The sequence below is a fragment of the Punica granatum genome, chromosome 4, assembly GCF_007655135.1.
Source record: "Punica granatum isolate Tunisia-2019 chromosome 4, ASM765513v2, whole genome shotgun sequence".
Taxonomy (NCBI): domain Eukaryota; kingdom Viridiplantae; phylum Streptophyta; class Magnoliopsida; order Myrtales; family Lythraceae; genus Punica; species Punica granatum.
In genome coordinates, this window is record NC_045130.1 from 5,242,993 (window position 1) to 5,268,675 (window position 25,683).

A 25,683-nucleotide genomic window follows, 5' to 3' on the forward strand; every position below is an offset into this window, starting at 1 on the left:
CTCATTTATATAAAACAACTTTTAACTAAACTATATTTTTTTTAATCTAAAAAATAGAGTCCACCGAGAAATCAATATCTACACATATTATTACTTTTTAAATATTTTCTTAAATTATATTACTTCAGAAGAGCTTGCTCTATATTAAATAGTACATTTTATGAAACATAGTGATATAGATATAGATATATAGTCTATAATTAAATGTATTTTTGAAATTATATAAGTAATATCATTTTATTAAATAACAAGTCTAATATAGTCGCTAAAGCAATAGCAACACATAAGTTTCTTTTTTGTATTTTTATTCAAATTTTATAAGATCATAAGTCTTTACAAAAAAAAAATTGATAGATAAAATAAAATTGATGATTCTAGCCTTATTGAATGCAATCCTATTAATTGCTAGTGGCAGGCAATTTTACTATAGATATATAGATTGTGTTGTTTGAAATACTTAGGAATTGAGTCAAAAGGAAATGGATAATCTTGTTTTGAATGCAAATTGAAATCGATTAACTCATTTAAGTAGTCATAGATCAGTTCACGGGATCCATTGGAAAACTCATGACAATGTATGATGCAAAACTTTACAATGGATAATCCGAAATTTAAAAATGTCCGAATGTATGAGATCAAAGTAAAAAAGTTGAATGATTTAGAATAAAATGTATTTTGTACTTGCCATGCCTCACGTCGAAAAACATGTACAAGTTGTATCCTGTAATACATATGAACTGCATACACATCATGCATAAAATTAATATATACATGAGTCGAGAATGCTTTTTGCACCGATCGAAATTGGAGTGGCTTATTCTTGTGATTGGCTTAGGGACCGCGTGAACTTGAAGAAAATTCTTGATACTACTCTTCCAAATCATTTGACGAAAACTACTCAAAGGGGCAGTCTTGACTCGATCTCGAGTATTGTTATTAGATCATCGGAAATGTTGTATGTATATCAAAAAGTTTTACCCGCTTAATGAAATCCTGAGAGTTCCCCAATTTTTCCACAAAATAAACAACCCTGTCAATTCAAGGAATTTGCATCGGCATATGGTGCTGTCCTGTCAATTCAGGTTGTCTTTGTCTGAACGGATTGAGGTATATGTTTTGGACTGATTACCGCTACGGTGTGAAATAATATCTTCCATAAGAAGTGTCGATGATCCTACAAGGAAGCATCCAAAAATTTGATAAATTCCACATCTGTTGTATGATCATATATGTGCAATAATTAGGCAAACATCTATACACTTAAAAGAAAAGTTTTGAGTTCTCGGACACAATTCGGTTTTCAGGTAAGAATTCGAGATATCTTCCTCATTTATAGTAACTGTCCAGGATTATGACCGCATCCTTTTACACTTGAAAGCAATCAGAAGATCTGTTTTGAGTCTTAAAGTTCACAGTTTAATGTCTCTAACAATCTCATCGAAAATCTGCAGAACCTTCTATGCACACTAGTTCAACCATTGGACTCTTTCATCAGAAGGAAGGGTTCATCTGGGACCGGACAATTCATCTGCAAGAATGCGGGAAGTGGAGTTGGGATGGAACGGGTAAGTGTTTTGCTGGTTCTGTCTGTTTGAGGCTTGAAGCATTTCCTCTTTCTGCCACTCCTCCCACCTTTCTGCTAAGCCCTCTCCTTCGAGCATCCCGACCACCTTGGACATTTTTGGCCTCTCGTTTCCATTAACTTGCGTGCACAGTAGAGCGACTTGGATCAGTTGCTCCACCTCTTCTTCGACGTAGTTTCCTTGAATATCGGAATCTATCAGGACTTCCAATCTCCTCTCTCTCAGGAGTCCTTTTACCTAGTAATTTGATCATGATCAACAGTTCAGTGGCAGGCCTATTTGGAACAGAAAATTTTCGAGTTTTATAAAAACCTGGTGGATCTTTGATTGTGAATGAAACTAGATGGAATTCGAGCATTTGTAAAAAGTGGAAGGTCTCGATTCAGTTCTTACCCAGTCAAGCAACATGACATCCTCATCATCGGCAAGCCGGGCAAGATCAAATGCTCTCTGCCCAGTAAGAATTTCAAGCAACATTATCCCATAGCCGAACACATCAGTCTTATCGGACGCAACTCCCGTGGAGAGGTACTCTGGGGCGATGTGACCGATCGTGCCGCGGACAGCTGTAGTTACATGAGTGTCTCTGTAGTGCATGAGCTTTGCTAGCCCAAAATCTCCCACAACTGGTTCGAAATCCTCGTCCAGTAATATGTTTGCTGCCTTCACGTCGCGGTGGATGATCTTTGGGTTACACTGTTCGTGCAGGTAGGCTAGCCCTCTTGCTGCCCCAAGTGCTATGTGCTTCCGGGTAGGCCATCCGAGTGGAGGCTGTGAATCTCGGCACTCAATTGCTGAGATTCACAGGAAAAAAATAAGTCATCAACCTCAACCTTGATAACAATGGAGCGAAGCCGGGAATCACACTTCACTTTGCCCATCAAGTGTTGCTTCACAGCTCAAAACAAAATTTGTATAAAGACTACATTGAAGTTTAGTACCTCTGAGACGCGAAGCTACACTTCCATTGGCCATATATGGATAAACAAGCAACCGTTCCGTTGGAGTCATGCAAAACCCGATTAGTTTGAGAAGATTGCGGTGAACAGCCAAGCTGATCATTTCGAGCTCTGTTTGGAACTGCAACTCCCCACCCTGAGAATGCTCCTCCTTTAGCCTCTTCACTGCTACCAGTGACCCTTCAGCCAAACGTCCCTTATAAACCTTCCCAAACCCGCCTCTTCCCAGAATGTTCTTTGGGCTGAAGTTATCAGTTGCAACTTGCAGCTCACGCAATGAGAACTTTTTGAGCTGTCCAAAATGAACTTCGGGTTCCTCTTCCCCTGCAAATCCCCTAAACGAGTTAAAAAGTCTTATAGAAAGCCAAATCTGTGCATATAGTGAAAGCACATTACGATATTCCACGTAATAATTTCAAAATTGTCTATCGAAATTTCACTTGGTATAGTAGCTGTTTTAAATCAGGCAGCAGAGGTATCAGGTGCCTCCCAAACACAATCGGCTCTGCTTCTGCATTGGGTTCTGACCAACGTGAAAATATTACACTGCTTTTTAGAATAAGTTACGGACCTGGTATATCGAAGAAATGAACAGGCGGGCTGCTTCTTCTCCAGAGGCAAATCAAAAGTGTGGGAGCAGCAAAGAGAAGGGCTGCACCGGCGGCGACTCCTCCAGCAATAATTCTCGTTTTATTTATTCTAGCTGCTAAGAATCAAGGGGATTAGAGATAATAATTATATACTAATGCAGATACTATGAAAGAAATTAATCCGAAGTATATTATATGTATATGCGTACATGGAGGAGAAGATGTGGCAGCCGGCGGAGGGGGTGGAGGGCTCGGAGCATAACTGAGCTGCTTATTACCTTGAAAACTAACAATAAAGTACAGGCAAAAGGCCCAGTTAGCCAACTGAAAGCAATGCTGAGCCCTCAAGTTACACTTAACAATAGAAGGCACTGCTGGTGAACAACAGACCTGAGATTAGTGAATTTCGAGAAAGAGCCATCGATTGGAACGATTCCCTCGAGGTTGTTGTGCGAAAGATCACTACAAGTTTCCACATTGAAATGCAAGTTGAAAAAACTGCCCAGGATTCAGAAGGCTTGAGAAGTAAAAGAGTTCGCAAATTCTAATGCATTTGAAAGTAATACTCACAGCACTTGTAATGCGTTTACGCTGGTTAGAGACCTGGGGATGGAACCGCTCAAGCTGTTATTGTTCAGACGCCTATATAAAATCTCAATGATTGTAAGTCGCAATGTAGAAGGGCTTTCGAGAAGCTAACAATGTATAAGAAATGTTTTAATACAGGTATCCGAGCAATTGTAGATTCCCAAAGGAGTTTGGTATGGGACCGATTAAGTTGTTCGAGTAAAGATCCAGTGTCACCAACTTTGTCAAGTTCCCAAACTCATCTGGTATTGTGCCACTTAACCTGTTACCATAGAGTTCCCTGTCACAAGAGTCAATCCCGAATAAGCGGTTTTCAACTGATAAGCCTCAAATGAAGTTTTCAGAAGGTAGACATTTAGATACACCAGACATTGTAATAAACAGATACTTCACCAAGCATGTCATCCATTTATTAAATAGACTAACACGGATATGATATGATAACAAGATATTGCCAGCGGTTGAGCTTTCAACAAGTTGAGACCATCGATGTACAAATGCATATTTGGACCATCAAAGAGAAGGATGCCTACTCACAAATACTGCAGATTCGGGAGCTTCCCAAGTGCAGCAACCAATTGACCCGTTAAATTTGCATTCCCGAGATCACTGGGTGGAATGAATATGCAATTATGTACCATCAGAAAATCCGTGATGAAAGTTTGGAAACAGCCACGAGCAAACGGCAGAAAGTGAGATAGCAGTTTGTGTAACTCACACCCGTGTCACGCTGTTTTCATTGTTGCAGGTCACATGAAACCATGTGCAAGGATCGGCAAGGCTAGAATCCCAACTCTGCAGAACATCATTTGGGCTATATAACACGTTCTTGAACTCAATCAATGCATCACCTGATTAATTAGCGGAAATGAAGCGATCATTAGCAATTGCACATTTACAGACAACTTGAATAGTCTGCTAGGGACTCATGCCCTCATCATATGAACAGCATAGTTGCAGTCAACAGAATTACATGTCATTTTATTCGTACTACACCAAAACTTCACAAAGCAAACATATCGGATAATCAAACAACAATGGACAGAGAGATTTATTGATAACCAGTTCACTATCCGGCTTACATTTGCAAGATGTAGAATCAGTCAAGGAGTTGAACAAGTCAACATGAAGAATGAAAAGAAGACATCCAACAACTCAGAGACCAAATGTATTTGGTATCGTCGGGAGTTTTTTGTACATATCGCACTAGACCTACTCGATCATTTGCAATGAGCTTTTCATTTGTCTGGTAACAAATTTAACTGAAGATGGCAAGAAACAGAGAACCCACTTTCAAGGTTACCAGCAACTCCGAGCAGAGATTGTAGCTGAACGTCCAACCAAAGAAGAACTAGGAAGGCCCTCCCGATCATCTTTGACGAAGGGAATTGAGAGATTTTTCGGAGAGAAGAGACGGGATTAATCCCGGAAAGCAGGAACATGATGATTAAATCATGAGCTTCCTTGAACATTCCAAGGTTTCTTCCTTGATTCTTGTTACTCGGTTTGGAATGGAAGTTCCCGAAAGCGAAGGTTTGCCTGGAAATGTGAGAGGACCAGCCCTGCCGTTTGTGTTGGCGCGAAGAACTAGTGAAGTCAAAGTCTTTCCCTTAATCAATCATTGACTTCAGGGTCCCATAACAATGTTCTTCCACCACTCAATAATAAAAGCGAAAGTATAACGGGTCAAACACGGTTGATCAACTTTGTCTCTTTTCATATCTATGTCATCTGCGATCGAGGAAAGGTTAAAATTAGCCTTCATACTTAAGCTCGGCAAGTAGACTAAGATGGTAATCTAAGTTCGATATTCCTAATAGTATATGTGTTTAGACCTTTTCAGTGCCTTTTGAATATAAGTTATTATCCTTTTACTAGTAAAAAAAAAAAAAGTTTGATATTCCTAACAGTATCCTCAGCCATGGCCGGAAAATCTTATTGTGCCAGTTCTTTAGATCATTTATCCACTCTTCCTGGCAGTCTACGATGGCCTTTTGGATTAAGCTCTTCTGCTGTTAAAGGATTCGAAGACCGGAGAAGCCGGGTCCTAATGTGGATGAACCATGCGAGGAGGGAGTTTTTCTCCGGAAACTGACGAACGTTTAGCTCCAAAAGGCCTTCGAATCACAAGGAACCAGGGCAAGACCCCAGAGAATCAATCGACATAACTAGGCCTCATTCAAATAATATCCTCATCGGTCCACCAACCATCACCATCGCTTGCCTGATTGGCCGAAGGTTTCCTTTTCTCCATTCACGCTTTTCGCCATTGAAACTGATCCCAGCTCCAACCTTGAATATTCATCGAAATTCAATCCTAATATGTTCCAAAGCAGGGGATCCGCTTCATTTCTCGGTTCGAGTATCAAATGTTCAGACTTTTTTCGATTTAATTTAGAGCAAGGTTCAGCATTCAACACTACATCACAGGACAGATCATGGAAAAGCACAAAGCTTCAGTTGGATTCAAAAATTTGATCTTTGAATCGTTTCGGGTACATTGAGGGCTGAGAAAATTCTTGCAAATTTCCCATACGAACTTATTCAAAGCGTTCTCAATAATTTCCCGTCTTTGGGAATTGCCTTTGCCTTTGGAGAGAAAAGGCGAAGCCCAAAAAATTTTGGACCAAACAAGTGAGAAATTCAAATTTAAACCCCCACGCTGAACGAATGTTGCAAGTCCCCTATGTGAAGCACGTGTTGCCCTAGCGCGATCTTCCGGGCCCCGACCTCATCGACCACGCTGAGGTGCTTGCACACGTCCACCCTGAAACTCACCGGTGTCTCGCCGCGGGCATCGACAAAGACCTTGTCAAAGCCCAGCAGGTGTTTCCTTGGCGACCCATGAACTGAGGGCGGGCTGCTCAAAAAGAACACCGTGTGACTCCCGCTCATCATTCCCGAGTTCTTGACCCGCAAGTTGATGTCGAATCCTAGGTTTCCACATATCTGTTCAACAGCATCTACGGACTTGCACTTGTCAGATAATTTGCAAGCGTGATTCAACTCTAACGGGACAGAGACCAGCTCTGGTGCCTCATCAAGGTGGTGGGTGAACTTCGAATAGCTAAGCCCATCACCAAATGAAAAGACAGTGTCACCAGTGTAGAACCGGTATGTCCGCCCTGGGTAGCCCGTGGCTGGGTCCGGTCTCATGTTCATGTTTGTCATGGGGACCTTGTCCACGTACGATTGCGGGTACCATGTCATAGGGAGTCTTCCACCTGACAAAATAAACTGCAGGGTCAGAAATGCGAATATAATTGAGCCGAGAAATGAACTACAAAAATTGGCAATGCTCAAGCTCAAGTTGGATCAAGTATTTCGGTTCTTGAGCTTCACGACACAAATTATACTCACTTGGGTTGTAGACCCCGAAAATTATGTCGGCTATCGCAACTCCTCCGGCTTCGCCAGGGTAGCCGACCCACAAGATGCTCGTAATCTTATTGTTATCCTTTGCGAACTGAATGTCCATTCCACCTCCGGACATGATCACAAGGATGACTGGTCCTTTCGACACATTTGCGACTTCCGATATCAGGAGCGACTGCTGCCCTGGGAGAAGGAGGTCGACCCTGTCCCGACTCTCAGCCTCGATGGATTGATCAGCGCCCATTACAAGAACCGTGGCATCAGCCGAGGCCGCAATCTTCTTCGCGTCATCAAGCTGGGCCGCGCTGCATGCCACATTGGCGCATCCCGGAGCGTAGGTGGTCGGAGCATACGCAGTTAGGCCTTGAAAGGGTGTGACGTACTTGCAGGGAGTACCTGCAAATTTCAAAAGACACGCATTTGATCCTCCTCGTTGTCTGAAAATCTGGAAACTGTTTTCCGTTTTCCAAAAATCTGAAAGTGTCTTCTAGGTCAATTCCAAGCTGGGCATTTGCTCGAGCAGTTTACCTTCGTAGTTCCCGATCATGGTCTTGGTGACGTTAGCGTTGGGTCCGATCACCGCTAGGGATTTGATCGACGACGAGGCGAGGGGCAAGGAGCCTTCCGCGTTCTTGAGCAGCACGATCCCCTGCCTCGCGGCGTCGCGGGCGAGCTCCTGGTTCTCTGGCGTGCACACGTCCGCGGGTCCGAGCTTGCCGTAGAGCTGCTTCCTCGGGTCGCCGTCGAAGAAGCCCAGCCGCATCAAGGTGGCGAAGTTGTTCGAGATGGCCTTGTTGATGGCGGCCTCGTCCAGGAGGCCGGCGGTCACCGCTGCCTGCGTGTGCTGGCCGAGGAATGAGCCGCAGTTCAGGTCCAGCCCTGCAGAGCAGCAAATCCATTTTCGCGTTAATTCATCCCTGAACTTTGAATAGTATGTCAGTTGACTCCTCAGACTCAGTTTTTCCCCACAATACTTTGGAAACCTTTCTAGTTTGGCCCTTATTGTGTCCCTTAGTCCTATTCTCTAAAGTAGATTGATTCAAGTGGTTTGCTGTTTGTTCCACTTAAGTAAGGTATCGGGTTCTAGTCCTTGTGATTTTTCGAATACCACGGTCCACACAAAAAAAAAATCAATACGATCACTCAGAGGACAGATTAAAAATATTAATTTCACCTGCCAAAATAGACGCAGCAGCAGCCTCTTCTGGCGTCTTGGTGTAGTGCTGGGAGTTATATAACACATCCACCGAGTCGCAGTCGGAAACGATGTAGCTACAGAGCAGCAAGTGAACACGTAAGCGAAACCCAATTGCCGATTGGAAAATGAACACATATCGGAGGATCAGGTATGCAGGTGTATAAGGAATCACATACCCATTCAGTTTCCATTGGCCCCGAATCACTCCGGCGAGAAGATCCGGGTCTGCACAGGTGGGCTTGCCATTAACTTGGTTGTACGAACACATAACACTCGCGACATTCCCGTCGATAACACAGCTCTTGAATGGCGGTTGGAACGTATCATCCAAGTCTTGTTGAGTCACCTACTCGAATCAAAAGTACAACAAGACAATCACACACTTGAAGTGCACAAGAAATTAGTCGAATGCACCATCATGCAAGATATCAAAATTTTCATCCCTTCACGCACGAATATCTACATGCATAACACTCCCGACGTTCCAATTCAATATGATTAACTGTTCTCATAGAACTGATAGGGTGTCATTTGTTATGCGTTAATAGTCGAAGCTACTTACGCCCTAACTCCTGAATGAGACATCATCATGCAGTGCGCAGTAGTCTGTAAATATGTGCATAATTTTCACAAGGATGATAGTAAATTACAATGGCATTGAAGTGGTATCGGTCGACTCCCTTCCAGTTATCCAAGTCATACGCCGTGTAATGCTTGCAGCAGGCGGCGACCTTGAGCCGGTCTGGATCACTATCATCGCTCTGCTGCAGGCCTCTGATGTAACCTGCCCCATACTTGCTGGAGAGCAACGGGTCCTCTCCGGGAGTCTCCTGCCCTCTTCCCCATCTTGGGTCCCGGAATATGTTAATGTTCGGGGACCAGAACGTGAGGCCCGCCAGCCCTACATTGTGCATTGCTCGCGCTTCGGTTGAAACCACCTGCGCCGAAACATTGAAAGTCAAGTTCCATAACCACTCCTTTTGAAAAAGAACATCCGGTGATAAACACGATTTAATATGTTAAGTAGGTTCCCAGTAACAATCTGAGCCATATTTACAGCCTGCAAGCTGTGCTTTCTTCATCTTGGGTATTTGGATTCTCCGTTTCTCTAGACGATTTGATGTCTTAGCAGTTCTGTGAAGATTAATATTCCTAACAGCTAACTCCCACCAAGAAAAATCTCCACCTTTTTCTTGGTGGAAGTTAAGTAAATAGATGGCACAGAGATTTCGGCATTCGGAGTTTATTGTAAGATTTTAGTTGGCATCTTTACAGCTTGTCATTGCTAAATTTGGTATTTGAATAATTTCTCGACGTTAAGAACATGAACTCAATCCAATGCGGATTCGAGAAAGATCATTTCCACACCAACATGCATTTTTGTCGAGTAGTGGTTCGTGATCGCCTGATCTTGGAAGGAAAGTTAATCAAAAGACATGGATCTAAAACCGATAATAACAACTCATGAACCGACTTGACGTTCGAAACGCATATAACGAGCAACAAATGAAATGGAGAGATGGGTATATTAATACCTTTCCAATGGCTTCGAACAGTGTGGCATTGAATGAAGCTGCTGTGAGGATAACCTGAGGGAAGCTAGTGGCTCCAGGGACTAAGCTAGAGAACCGGGTTCCAGGGCCGACGTAGGAGACCCCGTGTAGAGCCTCGGACCACCACTCGTACTTGGGTATCCCGAGTCTGCTGACCGCCCCAGCAGCGTTCACCAAGAACCCAATCTTCTCCTGCAGGGTCAGCCGCTGGACCAAGTCGGCGACCCTATCCGGGACCCCCAGGCTGGCATTGCAGAACGGGAACCCCGCCAAGCTCGGGGTCGACTCGACATCGCAGGCGAAGACGGGCGTCTGGGCGGAGACCCAGGAAGGGGCCAACCAACCAGAGCCGAGGCAGAGGGCGAGACAGAGCAAAACAGAGGAGCTGAAACAGAGTCCTCTGTTTCTCGAGGCCATCGACTGACCTCCGAAAGACGAGACGAGAGAAAAGGACGGGTTCGGTCTCCTACGCGATTGAATTGTTAAATAAGGCGAACACATACGCAAAGGTTTGTTTTGTAGCAGCCCGTGAAGGGTATTGGATAAAAGGGAGGGAGGGAAGGAGAAGAATCTGCACTGTAAGCAGAGCCCCCTTAAAGCATTTAAAGGCTAAACCTTTTCTTTATAAGACAAGCCCGTGAGTTGATCGATGATCCTCTGCTTTACCAAGTTGCGAGTCCTCTTGTCTTGTCCGGTTTGGTTTGGTTTGGTTTGGTTTGGTTTCTACAGTGGAAGTGAATGGCAAGCTGAAGAACAAAGAGAGAAAGGAGGAAGGGAGGGAGGGAGGGAGGGAGTGAAACTGTAAATCAAACTGTAAGCAAAGCGGGCTCTGTTTTTAACAGTGAGCATTAAGGAATTGGGTGGTGAAGGGGGAAGAAGGAGCTGCTGATGAATCGGCTTCATAATAGGCAAAGGACACAGCTTTGTGGACGACAGTGAAATCTGTTCTTTTTAAGGTCAAGATGGTATTCAGATCCGAGGAAAGCTATACCATGCTCCACAGAGACCAGCCGGCGAAATTACATGGAAGATTATAGGTCGTTTTTAACCGGACCGTGTCCCCGGCATCCTGTAACCACGGGATGCATAAGAGACTCATCAGTTATTATTGTTACAATGGTTCCAAGGGATCAAGGAATGGGTTGATTTTCCGAAATTTAGATAGGTGTCGGAGTGACTCGGTATGTACGATTGTACTCTATTTCCCTATTCCTCCATCTCACCTCACTCCCTCAACCCGCAGACCCCACGTAATGTAATTTTACCGCAGGTCAGAAAAGGGTATGTCATGCATGACATAAACGGTTAAATTTCTCCAAATAGTAAATAAAAAAGTTACTGGCATGATTTTGTCCTAATTAGGATTGTGGTAAGTCACAAGTGTAGTTAGGACCGTTCATCTGTATGCTTTATGTAGACCAACTAGAGCTGTAACTATACGACATTAATTCACATTAAAAGAGGTTTGAAGTAAAATATAAAGGGGTTCTTCCATATAAAAACTTAGGTAAGTGATCGAATGGATAAATTATTATGAAAAATGGCATGGCTATATTCGCAAAATAGAAAAGGATGCTTGTTCATGAAAGATGATAGCTGCACGTGCGAATTGTGTAACACGGTTTGATGGTGGAGACGTCCTTACATGTGCATGCATAAGATGGGATCGAAAAGGTAAACACTCATATTTATTCTTTAGATACTGTCATTAAACTATATCGAGTTCTAGATGTGCGGCGGAAGTGGAAAAAGATAATATTGCATATTATGAGCATTAAGAGTCACATCGTATATAATCCCATGTCACATAATGCAATAGCCAAACTATATCAAGTTTTGGATGTGCAGCCCAAGTGGAAAAGGAAAATTCTGCTTATTATGAGCCTGGAGAGTCACATCGTATATAAATCCTAGGTGACATATATTGCAATAGCCAACTAGCACAGTAATGACAGGTGCAAAAAGCGGGAATAAAAGTACAACGATTTATCATTTTTAATGTGAAAATTGTATATTCCAATAATGATGTTGTAGGTTGGAGTCTCATATCAATATTTTATGATAATCTTTTGCTTTTGGGAAGATATGAAATACTATTCTTTGCATTTCAATGCCGTGTCAAATAATGTATTAGCTAGCTACCATATTAATGGGGGGTGCGACAATGGTATTGTAGCATCTGTGTCATTCTTTATTGATATTTGGCGATACTCAACCATCGGGGAGATAGAATCCCTTTCACCTAATTGTTTGACACGAAAACAGCTCGGTTACATCACTCCGACTTATTGGAAACTAAACATTTTTTTGCTTAACGGGGAGCGATTATTGGAAATCAAATGAATCCAAAACTGAGCTTACCAAACCAAACTTTATTGCTGAATCGACCGCAATGAACTGTAAAGCACTAGTCTCGCAACACGACGCCGGAGCCGTCCCAGCCGAAGTCCTTTTTTACTTAGAACGGGAGAAAAGCCAAACCGAGCCGTAAGCGCCAAAGCCGCTCCTTCGATAATTTTCTATTTTTAAATATTTCATTAGTGAATCTTCCGCCGCTTCCTGATTGGTCCGTCACCGGGAAAGGGCAAAAAGTCGCAGTGTCGGGGCATCACAGGGTGGGGCCCACAGAGAAATATCGGACCCTCGAACTCACGGGAGGGAGGGGGTGCCTGTGGTGGGGCCCAGCCGTAAGTAAAGGACAGGTGGGTCACGACTGTAAGCCACCGCGGACGCCTGGACGGAGCGTGGAGGACAAGGCGCGTGGGGGGGGGGGGGACTTGCTTTTTCTGATCTGGGATTGGGCCATTGCATTGCAACTTGCGATGGGGCCGCGATTAACGTCACGTGACGGTTTACAGGTAGCTCATGAACCTTGCGTTGATGTTACGAACAGTCAGTTGATTTGGAATCCTATACATACTTTCGCCAAAAAGTGGTACGTAAAAGTGAAGTGTGTATATGGAAAGAATGATAAATAGCTCGAGATGATTGCGTTTCTCCTTGTGCTGAGCTTTGGCTTTATTGTTTCTCTCGAGTCTTCATGCCAAGTATTACAGCGGTTTTCATTCCAAAATTAAGTACGATATTCGTATGTGGTCCTGCGCGCATAAGTCTCTGCACAAATTTCTAAAGTTTGTACTACATTGGCGCTCAGGGTCATGATGTGATATATTAGAGTAGAGATTAGACTTTTCAAGGCCCATTTAATTTCAGAAAATTCTTTTAACTCTATTTCACGTAACTCTACTTACATTCCATTCAACAACATAATTATTATTTTTTATCTTTTTCTTCAATTTTTTTAACCGTTCAATTCAATTCTTAATACTAAATACCTTCAACTATTCATTAATTTTTCCACAATTCAATAACAAAATCATTACTTTCTCTGAACTATTTATTACTTTTTCACACTTTTTCTTATAATTCAACAACACAATCATTACAAACCAATTAAAATCAAAACTTAACTCTATTCAACTTTAAAATCAAGCACGACCTAAGTTTTTCTTTTAAAAAATTATAAATGAGGTTTATAAATTTAGTAAAGGAAAACAAAACGTTAAATAAAGATATTCGAGAATTAATTTGAGTTGATTCAAGTGGTTTGGCGTTTGTTTCCATAAGAATATTCTCGAGTTCAAATATTATGAATTGAAATAATTCATACAATTTTATCCCTTAATGGACCCACCTTACTTGAATTGGAATTCACATGTAATCTTAGAGAGCATTTTGTATGAATTTTAAAAGTAAACCTTTCATACGGCATTAATTTGCATACCTCTTTTTTATTTTTATGACGACATTTTTTTATATATACGTTGGCATTCAGAAGTTTGATAGCTACAATTTTTTTTTTTGCTACATTAATTTGTCTACCTCTCTCTCTCTATATATATATATATCTATATAAAACCTCCATTTTTAAAAAGAAAATAGAATTTTTTTTTTTGTGGACGAAGTTGTAGCCTATTGGATCCTGACATCGACATCAAGTGCCTTTAATGCAAATCTAATCATATGAAGGGCCACCCAACACGTGTTTGGCGTAATTTAGAAGGTAAGCCTAAATTCTCCATCGGGCATCCCCAAAATTACCAACCGTTAGTTGAGCCCACGCAGCCCCGCAGCTCTCAATCTCATTTGGGAGAGATTCGATCGGCGTCTTACGTTTCACTGCGATGATACACGTACTTGTAAAATGCTCCGCCCGATATATATGCATTAGGTATGTATTTCTCTTCCGACTTCCTTTGTGTCTAACTTTATTCACTTCATGATGATCACTATAATTTCTAATTTAGTTATATATGGGCCCTTCTGTGCCTTAATGAGTCAGTCCTTCTTCTCCTTTTCCCATCACTGATCTCACCATCATATGGTTAGGAGTGATCATAAGTTTAGTGACCGAATTTCATGCACAAATTAGAAACGGGGCCGATCAGTTTGCTAGCATAGGAGTTGCAAGATAATCACAATTAAGGTTTCTTCTATATGTATAAAAAAAATAAAGAAGCGAGTACAGTGACATGCGCCTTCATATGAAATGAAAATGTGATAAATTCAATTCTCATCCTTTATTTAAATTTGTATTTTTTTATATCGTGTTTATGAACTTTTCTTATAATTGAATAATAAAAAGTTTTTATATAAAAAAAGTCACAGTTAAGGTGCATGCATTAGGTTTAGTTAAACCTACCATTTATTCGCAAAATTAATCCTCATTACGAGTTTTCTTTATAATATAATAAATAAATCACGTTTAGTAACTAGACAAAAAGTTTAGTCAAGCGGAGAAATCGAAAACAATTTGAAGTCGAGTATGAACAGAAAATGTCGGAACCTTTTAAAAAAAACAAAGAAAACATGAAAGTGATTATCATATCTTCAGCCAGAAGAAAACTACTGTCATTTAATTTTTTTTAAAATTTTTTTATGAAGAGGTGGAAATTTTTAGCTGTTTCCCATTGCCAAAAACAATATCCCCTGCAATTTTTTTCCACAATAGTCAATATATTGGAGATATCTTCTATTATTATTTAAGGCTACGTTTGGTCATTGGATTTTACTATAGGGATTGAAATGAGATGAAAAGAAATTTTACATTCTATAGGTTTACATTATCCTAATCAAGTATTCGAAACATACCATAACTTGGGATTGGGATAAGCAAGAGAAATGACATTTATATCCAATAATTTTTTTTTTAAAGAAACTTAGTTCAACTAAGTTGTCATGGTTAAAGGAGAGGGGTGGTGGGGCCCCCACGCCAGCCACCACTTTCCCCGGTGAGGTCATGACAGACCCAAGGGTCGCTGGCGAGCTCACCAGGGGTGGTGGTGGCCAACATCGGGGCCCACCACCCCATATCATTTCTTTCTCTCTCTCGAGACACTAGTCACCATAGCCCCAAGCAAGGTCGCAGGTGACTCCTGAATCCGTCGCGACCTCGTTGGGAGCGGTGGTGGTCAACATCGGGACCCCACCACCCCTCTCCTACTATGGCTGTTTTAGGGGAAAAAATGGCTCAATAGTGGGGGCAATTTTGTCTTTTGCTGAAAATAATCCTAATACGCCTTTATTCCACCCCTCATTGGAATAATTTCCTTTAAAGTTATCCTACATTATTTCAAAACCTATACCAATCCCGGTGTGTTCAAACATATGTAGGGATTTTCAAAATCTCATTCCGTTTGTCATCCCGACCACCAAACATGGCCAAGAGAATCTCATTTTATAATTGTGACCTTTTTCTAAATAAAACTTTATTATATACACATTAATTATTAAAATTTCCACCATTTTCAAGAAAAATAGGAGCGATAGTGTATATATATATGCATGCAAATTTTGTGAAGGCTACGAAAATTATAGCTCTCTTTAACCGACTACGAAAAACTCAGAAAATTAAAGATGCTTCGAATGAAAGCCAAGGCCTTGTAATTGGGTGATAATGCATAGTTCGTATCTCTTCTATAAGGTAAGAGATCTATGCATATATATGGCGAATCACTCTTCATGAGGTAGCTATGTCGGCCAAAACCCAAAGACCGAAAAACCACGGGGCATTTAGCTGTTTTCACTATTCGTAGAGGGATTAAAAAGGAGAAATGGCTACGCATGGCAAAGTATGCAACTTGGTATGGTGCGGGATGGGCCTACATACCGTTCGTGGATAAGATGTCTTCTTCGTAATTGAATACGTTAGAAAAGCCAAAATGATTCCTTCGTTGCTTTCAGATGAGGGGATGATGAGTATATTCGATATTTCATATATGTCCATTCTACGGGACGATGTTTCATCATTGGAAAAGAGACCGATAATTAATCAATTAATCTATCGACGTGACTCTCCTTTCTTTTCCTAAAGTCTCATTCTTATCGATCGAATGTTTGTTTAAATTATTATCACGAACAAATGACTCATCGATTGTCGGCATTGATGCATGGAGAATTTTTTCTTTTTTTTGAAATAATTAAGGATTTGAAGAACAACCCATTTTGATTTGATTAATTCAGGACAATATGATACTGTTCATGGAATAATGTCTTTTGGAATAATCCTTTTTGCTCACTCCAAGATTGTCAGTGTATGCCACCGACTGGGAAGAAACGATGATTTTATTATTATTCATTAAAAGTTGGTCATGTGTCTATATATATATATATACATATATAAAGTATGTGATACACCTTTATATATATACATGCATACACACGAAAGAGAGGTGATATGTTAATTTATGTGATCTTTAGTTGATCACTTTATCAAGAATACATTGAATAAGTAATATATCTTAACGTAAAGTGGACATGTACATTGATATACGCATAATCAATCATGATATTGGTCCACACATCATAGTCTATTATTTCGCAGAGGTTGGTATTTATCAATTTCGTCACATAAGAAATTTTATATTTTCAAGGATATGAAAATTCGATTGCCCGGTGTGATTAATTCTTTCAAAAGAAGGGAGTCGAATTCTCATTTTTTGTGGAAGACATCCAATTTAAAGACGTACGGTAGCATGTTAATAGCGTAGATGACGGTTCCTTTCCAAAAAGAAATTGATGGGATGGAGTGCATATAAATTAAAAGTCTCAATTTCAATACTTAGAGAAATGAAATATCCAATCCAATGTGATTCTTCAAGTTCCTAGTGGATGAGGCCTGAAAACAATTTCACAGCCTCATGGGTCGCTTTCTATTATTGGAAAAGTGAAAACGGCAACCTCGAAGTGGATCGTTTTGACGTATGCGGTTGACGTAGAAACTTCCTCACCTTTTATATATACACATATATAAATTATAGTTTCTAATTTTTTTTGGCTCAATTCCATCGACCTTCGTCGAAACATCTAAATTAGGACGGCCTGTTCACTGAAAATAAAAGGGGAAAGGCACAATGCATTGCACGATTCTAAAATTCGTCGTGGCTAGATTTCTAGTCATTGCATGCTTAGTGTCGTGCCTTCTAGGAGTTACGGGATGATATGAAAATTTCTCGATCGGGATACCGACTCAATACATTCGTAATGTCTGTTCGGATAATTTATGATTAGATCAAAACTCAAAAGTAGGAACATGAGGGGCCCAGCCTTGGACAACAATCGACCCGGCCCAGTGGATCAATGAAATGGAACAAGCCAGCCATCGAGAAGATGTCCATCGTCAAGAAACCAAACCAATGTATATTATTTGAACGAACAAAATTTTCGTCGATGTATATTCTGATCGATTCTAGAGGAGTGAAATGAATCCGCTCTAGGCCGCAGGTTCCTTAACTTCCTAGCACTGATAGTATCAGATGCAGAATATCGACTCGACTCCCCTGGCACGACAAAGTCCCATAACCGCACCCTCCACTTGCCTGCACCGTGTTTTGCAGGCACCGCAGTCTCCGCACAACCGCTGCCCCGTCTTCCGCATAAGCCTGCTTCCGCCATCTTCACAGCTGCATGGAAACCAAGCCACAAAATGTTCATGAGCTGTGTATGTAAAGACATATATATACATAAATGCTTCTAGGCACTTCGATCTGATCAACATAATATTTTGCATAGATTCGAGACTGATCCGAACTAGTACACATGCGGAGCATAAATAACACATGGTGGCACTTAACCATCGAGGAAACTATGAGGAGGAAGCAAAGGAAGACCAGACCAAAGAAGGTAGTTGCACCGGCGAACCGAATCTTCTTGCCCATGGTTTAATATACGTGTACGTATAATATCCTACGAACAACAATAGTAGTGAGGTTGTTCGTGTTCTCTGGCTGATTAATTTGGAATAATGATATATGATACTATATGTGTGTGTTTGTGGGTGCGAAGGACTTCACGTGTGAAAGGAGTGAATTAGTTGATATGCCCTATTTATAGGGTAGAGTCGTGGCTTTGAGGAGGCCATGAATAAGTTAATACCTTGAATTTGCTAATATGTTTTTTAGCAGAAAACGATCGCACGGTTGAAGATAATTACCGATCGATAATATTAAGGAGTTCCAAGCGGCAAAACTAGGTCAAACCGGCCAGATGATTCAATAATATATATAAAGATCGACTCAGATGGTGAAACAGTTTATTCATTCTATTAATAAAATTTCTTGATAAATAATACGAATGGTTTCTTTATATGAAATAAAATCGCCAGAGACATTACTCTTATAATTCCATAAAACAAACTTGCATCTTCGATGGGGTTGATTCACCAATGAGGTGACGCCGGACCAACTGACCATCGAGCAATATATAATCGGATGAAGTAGAGGAAGACTAGAGCAGGTAAGCTGGGCCTGGTTCCACTGCTGAGCTGAATAATCTTTGCCAATAAGAACGTGCTGAATCCATTAGTAGTATACTGACGACAAATTCAGAAGATGGACAAAGAAACTTAGGTGGGCTCTGGCTCTGCCTCGGCAGATGATCAATAATGGAGTTCGATTTGTCCGAGGTGACCACCAATGATTAATTATAATTTTTTTTATAATTAAATTTAGGATTACCGAATTGGCTGTGGCTTCAAGCGAGTTGTACTCATCGAAAATGCAAACACAATCAATCAAGAGACATGGTATAGTGCAGTAATGCACCTCTCGTTGGGTGATCAAAATATTCAAGTTCAATACCCAGTGAGACTACCCGTGTCCCTTTATTAGATATTTAAAATTTTTATTTCAATGTACTACATTCATGTGTCTTCTTTGTAACCTAAATAATAATAATAATAATTCACGCTAAAAAGTTTTATCTCTTAGCATGGGCAGATTTTGCTTAAATTGAATTAATTGAGATTCATTGAATTTTTTTATATCAAAATACACACTGAAAAACCAAGATATGAATAATAAGGAAATAAATATAGTGTAGGACACTCCGTTTCAACCCGACTTCAAACATTTTGGTTGTGGGACTCCTTCTATCTCCTTACTTTCCATTGTTTATGCTGTATTAGATGTATGACTCTCTATTGTAATCGAAAAGATATAAATGATACAATGAATTTATGATTAGAAAATTTAGGTAGAGTTCATTTTCATTTCCCATGTTAGTCCACTATTGGTTCTAATATCATATTTGTCCAGTGATTCAAGAATCAATTTTCCTTTTATAAGGCTTAAAATAATTAATTTTCGCTTTTTTACCACATATTGTAGGGTGGATCTCGAAAGATATGAAAGAAAGATCTCCCTCCAAGCTATAGAAACCAGTTATGTGTAAAACTATCGACAACATAACCATGAAATGACCGCGGTTATACCGTAAATGACACAAACCTCTGATCCGTTGGGAGTGCGCTCTCATATGGCCGACTAAGAACATCTCCGGTTCCGGTTGATAACGGGGCGGAGGGGAGGTCCCCGGCTTCCCCACTCAAACCGATTGTCACATGGGCCGGGCCGATTCTTAACTTCACGAGCTCGTCTCGGGCCCAAAGTAATTGCAGCAGGCCCAACGAGGCGGCAACGGCCCACTGGTGAAATCTGGAGGGAAAATGCACAACCAGCAGATCCTCTTCATCTTCTTCTTCTCCCTCCCGCCATCCGCACAGTTAATTTCAGAAATCGGCGGCTGTCTCCGACTCCATCATCGCATTGCTTCTGCTCAATTCTTCGTCTCCGTTCAATCAGTCTCTTCTCCTCATACAATCGATCCGTCATGTTCCTCAGTAACCTCCGCGCAAACCATCGGATCGTCTGTTTCTGATTGCCTGCATCAAGGATTACTGCTGCTCCTGCTGCTCTTGCTGTTTCCGTCTCCGTTTTGTCTAGTTGTTGTCATGAGATGCTCCGGACCGAGATCCATTGCTGCTGATAGTGATAGTACCGATTGTTCTGGTTATCGGAAAAGAGCTGCAGAGGCTTGGGTTTCGGATAGCTTCAGTGATGAAAACAATCAGAGGAAATGCACCGTCGGGGCTAGGGCTGCTGTGGTAGAACTAACTTATGTAGGCGCGCCGCTGATTTCGAAGTCCGCGGGCTGCCCATGCGATTCTGTGCAGTTAGAGCCCGGTCGAGTTTATACTATTGGCCGCAGTCGTCGGCTGTGTGACTTTCTGCTGAATCTCAGAAGGGTAAGCAGGCAGCATTGTAAGATAGTTTTCGATAGTAGCTCTCGCAAGATATTTATTGTTGACGGGGTTGGTCTCAATAATTGCTTGGTGGGAAATGAGAATGGAGATGAGGAAGACAATGAAGAGGAGAAAGGTAGGGCCCGTGAGTGTTCCTTAAATGGGGTTTCTGTTAATGGAGTCAGGTGTAACAAAGGTGAGCTGACGGAGTTGTCTATCGGAGATGTCGTATCTCTTGTATGTGTAGGTGATCGGTGTGATTCTAATTCTAAAATTGGTTTTGTCATTCGTAAAATTGTTTACCTGGAGGAGGAAGGGGGGATTTTCCCCAATCATGGCGATTTCGATGTCAACAGGTCATTTTCACCTCAGAGGATTTCTAGCTCGGCTAGTAGTAGTAGCAAAAGGATTTTCGCTTCGAGGACTTGTGCAGTTTCGTTGGGCTCTTCTGCCCCCATATTAAGAGCAAAAGCTCTTCAGGGTCAATGCAGACATATTTTGCGTTCTGCAGACCCCATATCTTGTATCCTAAGATGTCCTATTTATTTCAGACCATTGGTTGAAGCCCCTTTGGCTTGTAACAACTTTCCTGGCTCCAAAGTGGATCTCATTTTCAGAAAGCCTGCCCGTCCTATAGCTGCACCCAGGTCTAGAAATGTCGTCCCAATGGACAGGCAAGAATTGCTGTCTCATGTCATTTCGAATAATGGCTGTAATAGGCAGGCTTCTTTCCATGCTGAACGTTTGCCTGGAAGAGCCAATGCTTTCCTCAATAATAATGGAGATGATGAGAAAACCTCCTCTTTAATTTCTGCACCTGTAGTAACTGTCCCTAATCCCAGTGAATCCTTTAGCAAGAAAGCTAGAAACGACTCGTGTAGGCCAACTCTTGAGAACAAATTTTGCTTGAACCGTCTTGGATCAGCGGCGCAAGACTCAGTTGGTCATGGGTCAGACATTTCTTTACCGGAGCTTCTCTATCCTGTCCAAACCATATTGCGGATATTTGTTGCAACATTCACGAGTGATATAAAATGGTATGACCGATGCTGATTCTCATTTCTCACTGTCTTTAAGGAATCAGTCACCTTTCTATTTGAAACCTCCTCTAGACTTGTTTTTTTGTCTACTTAGTCTAAGGAAGATCGCTTGGTAGGTTTCTCTCATACTGCCAAATTCCACGCCTCATGCCAGTGACTATTGCCTGTCATGATACTGAAAGATGTTGGAGTTCAAGCCCAGATAAAAGAACTCTCAGTCCTTTTCCAGAGTTCCCAAATGTAGAAGTCGTGTAAGTAATACATCATTTATTTACTTGACTGATTGACAGCAGTGAGCCGACAATTTGTGATATGTAGTTATGCTTTCCAATGATTTAGGTTTCCTCCGTTCCCAGAGAGCATAGCATTTGGTAATGATCGTAAGAAACAGGGTATCGCTTGTCATCATCCAAAACTCTTTGTTTTGCAAAGAGAAGATAGGATTCGAGTCATCATTACTTCAGCAAACTTGGTGGCAAAACAGGTGATTACTGAATCCCAGTTTTTGATTGACATCTAGAAGGGAGACTGGAGTATTCGTAATCTATGTTGGACATTTATTAGTGGATTCTTTATAACACAGGATGTCATGCGTTATTTATGTCAGTCATTGCTGCAATTTTTTTGGGGCTAAACCATGAAGCATATCTTATCATGTGAAACCTACTTTGTTCTTATGATCAACTAAGCAAGTACTTCATTGTAAAACCGCACAATTTGTCAAACTCACTCAGCATTGACTTATACAGTGGATCAGCATCACAAATACTGTCTGGTGGCAAGATTTCCCTCAAAGGTCTCCTGATTACATGTCTTTGTTCACTCGGATCATTAATGAGGGAAGAAGTAATCAAGCTTCAAACTGTGATTTTGCTGCTCAACTAGCGGGATTTATAGCATCTCTAGTGATTGATGACCCATGTCAGGCTCATTGGATTACTGAGTTGATGAAGTATGACTTTCAAGGGGCTAGTGGATATTTGATTGCATCAGTTCCAGGAATTCATTCTTATGGGTTGCAACGCGAATTAGCCACAACCACCTTCTCAATGGTTAGTTTAAGTCGGAGCTCTTTACCATATCTTGGCAAGTTTTTATCCTGTAATAATATAATGAAGTTCCAAGTTGAATTTCAACGTTGGCCGTGATTTATATATGAGAGAGCAATCCAGGGTCAGAAATATATTCTTGGCAACATCTAATGAGAGCAATATTTGTTTGGTGAGAGAATTCCCATTCTTTGCACATGCTTTTCCCTCCCTAATGCTGCAGTGCTGTTCGTGAGTTAATGAAACATCATCTCAAGTATCAACCAGTCTTATTTACTGTTTTGGCCTTAGAGGATGTTTGCATGTTTGGCTTTTTGGGTCAGGATGATCAAGATACATCATGTTCATGGAGCTTGAAGCTCCTTACTAGAGTAGAAGCATCTGTTGTTGGCCTCGGTTACTTTTTTCGTACTGCATCAGACTCAAATGGTGCAGCTCTTAAGAAGTTGGCTGCATTCCTTTCAAATTCTCGTGTAAATGCATCTGGATTGCTGGAAATTGTGTTAAGAAGGAACACGAATGTGGCTGCAGACCCGAATGCAGTGAGTGTTCTTGTTTGTGATCCCAATAACTCTAATGTGGGAGGTAAATTCAATTTCTTCGATTGAAAATAAGCACATAATTTCTAGGTATTATGGTTTTATTTATAAGTTTGTTATAATGGTTTTATCTTTGTGTGCTTCATTTTCCCTGTAGATTGCATTCAGTTTGGATTTCTTCCAAGAACTGTTGCAAAGTGGGTATCTCCCTTGTGGGATGGAGGATTTTTCAGATTTTCAGGCTATATCTCTCCTAAAGAAGTCCTTGCTGCTGCCCTTGGAGGAGACAATAAGAGAGTGCAACTGATACTGCATGTATTCCAGGCATGATATTTGTACTTACGACATAAGTTTAACAATGAGCATTGCTGCATCTTCAAAATGTAGAGCACAACTGAGAGAAGTGATGTTCATTTGTTCAGGGACCTTCCTTTCCAGACATGGCAAAGATGATTAATCATGAACACACGATTGCATTGTGCTCTCTTATTGCTTCAATGGATAGGTGTATAGGTCTTTCTCGATTGCATGAGGTAGATTCAGACCTCTATATCTGTTCTGCACTATCTTTCGACCAAATGTTCTATAACCACTTCCGTGGTCTTTAGAAGTTCCTGTGACGTTATTTTGGGAACTTCAAAAGCTTCTTGAACATTATTTGCGGCATTTTCTTTTGAAGATAACTGGAATAAAAATAACATGAATGGAAGATTTAATTGCAGATTCTAAGCAGCCTTCTAATACTTTCTGCACAACTATTTCCTTGATCTCTATGGCCTGACATAATTTGCTATGGTGTTCTGCAAGGTCGTAGCTCAGTACAGCTGGCCCGAGTCATTAGAAACTGATTTTGTCTATGGTAAGTGTATCTTACGTTAATCTTGAGCGGCCTTCCTATCAGAATTTTTCTGAAATTTCTACTCACTTTGAATCTAAAACGCCTATCCTCTACTCAAGCTGCTTCCTCAATTGGGTCATCAATCAGTCCACAATTCTTAGCTGCATTCTCAGCTGCTTCTGGAAAGAAATCCGTTGTCCTATCTGAATCTGAGGAGTCAGATCCAGAGGTAGATGCCTCTCTCTGTAAAGAAAATCCTCAAAACTTCAATGGATTTAATGTTAATTATTAGGTGCCTCTCTGATGCTCTTGACAGTGGGGACGCTGGACAGCCAGTCAAGAACTGAAGAACCCATCTGTTGGAATAGTCTTTCCCACTATCGAGAGGGTGCAAAACGCAGTCTCTGGAATTTCACCATCTAGACAAATCCTTTGCTTCTCAGAGGTATGTCATAATGTTAGCATTTAAATCTGCTTGGGATGGTACCTTTCTATTGCTGGATTTCGCATTTGCTTGCACAATGATGTCTCATTCTGTACATTTCTCTTTCCACATATTGAGCTCAGATATATGTTTCTTTGCAGAGAACATGGCAAAAATTGAAGCCTGCAGGCATTCTTCGTGATGCGGTCCCTCATCCCCACCAGAGGATTGGGCATCCAATGCATATCAAGGTTCTATTTCTGCCCTATCTGGATGCTAATGTTGTTTATAGGAGACGATGGAGCATTTATTATTCGTAGAGATATGTAATACCGAAATATATCTCTCTTTACGGTATTTGTATATTATTGTCGAACCTGCATGAAATAAAAATAAGGGCCACACCTGAGAATTCAACCTGTTTGGCAAACATTGCAGTCTGATGAAATATCAATATATATGCTTGTCATCGATATCACGGGAAGTAAGATTTTTTCTTGAGCAGGTTGCAAGGAGACGCTTTAAGTCTGAAATGGGCACGTCTTCCGGATGGGTCTATAGTGGGTCCCACAATTTCAGCGCAGCTGCTTGGGGAAGGCTGATTTCGAGCCGTTCCGATTCGAAGGCAATGAAGCTTCATGTTTGCAATTATGAGCTTGGGATACTGCTCGTGGTCCCTCCAGGGGGGAAGACTTGTGGAAACGAAAGAAATATTACGAACTTGGATGACATCCGTTTGCCTTTCATTATGCCAGCTCCAAAATACGTGGCTTCAGATAGGCCGGCAACTAAGCAGGCCATGAGGGAGGCGGCCATGAAACTCAACATTCTTGAGAGTGAACTCACTGAAGTTCCACAGACAGAAGTTGTCGATGAGATCCCAGAAGAAGAGGAATTGGTCGAGCCTGTGGATCGCATTGTAGAGAACGACGAGGACAGAGCGTATGCTAATATGCTGTGGAGCGAGGTTGATTCATCTCAGAGTTCTTGATGCCCAATGGAGGTTGATAAGAGGTATAATCATTGTATCATGCAAAAGTTGCATCGGCGTGTTATTCTCATGCCTCATGGGAGGATCATTCCATCTGTTTTCTGCGCTAAAGTAGGAGAAGTCGGAACATGAGGCTCTGGGAACTCGGGCCCAGCCCACGATCATCTACTCGCTGGGCCCAACCTTAGGTGGTTTGATAAAATTGAGCCACATGCTTGGTTTGCAATGAAATCCGAACATGACAGGATACTCGGAAGGTCTTTGGCAAGGGCAGACCGGATCGGCGCTGGTATCATCAAATCCCACCAGGCATCAACAACTAGAGAATAAATGAAAATTGCATATCACATCAAGATACAAATAGAAACAATCTTCTC

General features: G+C 41.3%; 3 protein-coding genes and 1 long non-coding RNA gene across 6 annotated transcripts; 2 read left to right on the forward strand and 2 right to left on the reverse strand.

Moving 5' to 3' along the window:
* Positions 1-1,169: 1,169 nt before the first annotated feature.
* Positions 1,170-2,557, forward strand: LOC116205135. The gene is made up of 3 exons (XR_004156459.1): positions 1,170-1,304; positions 1,452-1,565; positions 2,292-2,557. It is a non-coding gene; the product is annotated as an uncharacterized LOC116205135 (long non-coding RNA).
* Positions 1,298-5,286, reverse strand: LOC116205131 (BRASSINOSTEROID INSENSITIVE 1-associated receptor kinase 1-like). Of its 3 annotated transcripts, none has more exons than XM_031537626.1 (11): positions 5,012-5,286; positions 4,439-4,571; positions 4,258-4,329; positions 3,857-4,000; positions 3,703-3,735; positions 3,523-3,594; positions 3,342-3,418; positions 3,114-3,248; positions 2,525-2,866; positions 1,977-2,377; positions 1,298-1,820 (listed from the first exon to the last, which is right to left on the reverse strand). In XM_031537626.1, the coding sequence occupies exons 1-11, from the start codon at positions 5,190-5,192 to the stop codon at positions 1,506-1,508; spliced, it is 1,905 nt and encodes a 634-aa protein (XP_031393486.1). In that variant the 5' UTR covers positions 5,193-5,286; the 3' UTR covers positions 1,298-1,505. The 3 variants fall into 3 exon arrangements, with proteins under 3 accessions (XP_031393486.1, XP_031393485.1, XP_031393483.1); XM_031537625.1 differs by having other exon boundaries at positions 3,114-3,245; positions 3,703-3,774; XM_031537623.1 differs by having other exon boundaries at positions 3,703-3,774.
* Positions 5,287-6,154: 868 nt separating this feature from the next.
* On the reverse strand, positions 6,155-10,618 carry LOC116205130 (beta-xylosidase/alpha-L-arabinofuranosidase 2-like). Its single transcript, XM_031537622.1, has 7 exons — positions 9,829-10,618; positions 8,944-9,231; positions 8,470-8,639; positions 8,270-8,367; positions 7,624-7,974; positions 7,081-7,491; positions 6,155-6,944 (listed from the first exon to the last, which is right to left on the reverse strand). The coding sequence occupies exons 1-7, from the start codon at positions 10,345-10,347 to the stop codon at positions 6,370-6,372; spliced, it is 2,412 nt and encodes an 803-aa protein (XP_031393482.1). The 5' UTR covers positions 10,348-10,618; the 3' UTR covers positions 6,155-6,369.
* Positions 10,619-19,873: 9,255 nt separating this feature from the next.
* On the forward strand, positions 19,874-25,555 carry LOC116203897. Its single transcript, XM_031535859.1, has 12 exons — positions 19,874-21,462; positions 21,582-21,716; positions 21,805-21,949; positions 22,215-22,517; positions 22,838-23,099; positions 23,211-23,377; positions 23,476-23,586; positions 23,861-23,912; positions 24,011-24,120; positions 24,208-24,336; positions 24,477-24,566; positions 24,821-25,555. The coding sequence occupies exons 1-12, from the start codon at positions 20,135-20,137 to the stop codon at positions 25,304-25,306; spliced, it is 3,318 nt and encodes a 1,105-aa protein (XP_031391719.1). The 5' UTR covers positions 19,874-20,134; the 3' UTR covers positions 25,307-25,555.
* The last annotated feature ends 128 nt before the right edge of the window (positions 25,556-25,683 follow it).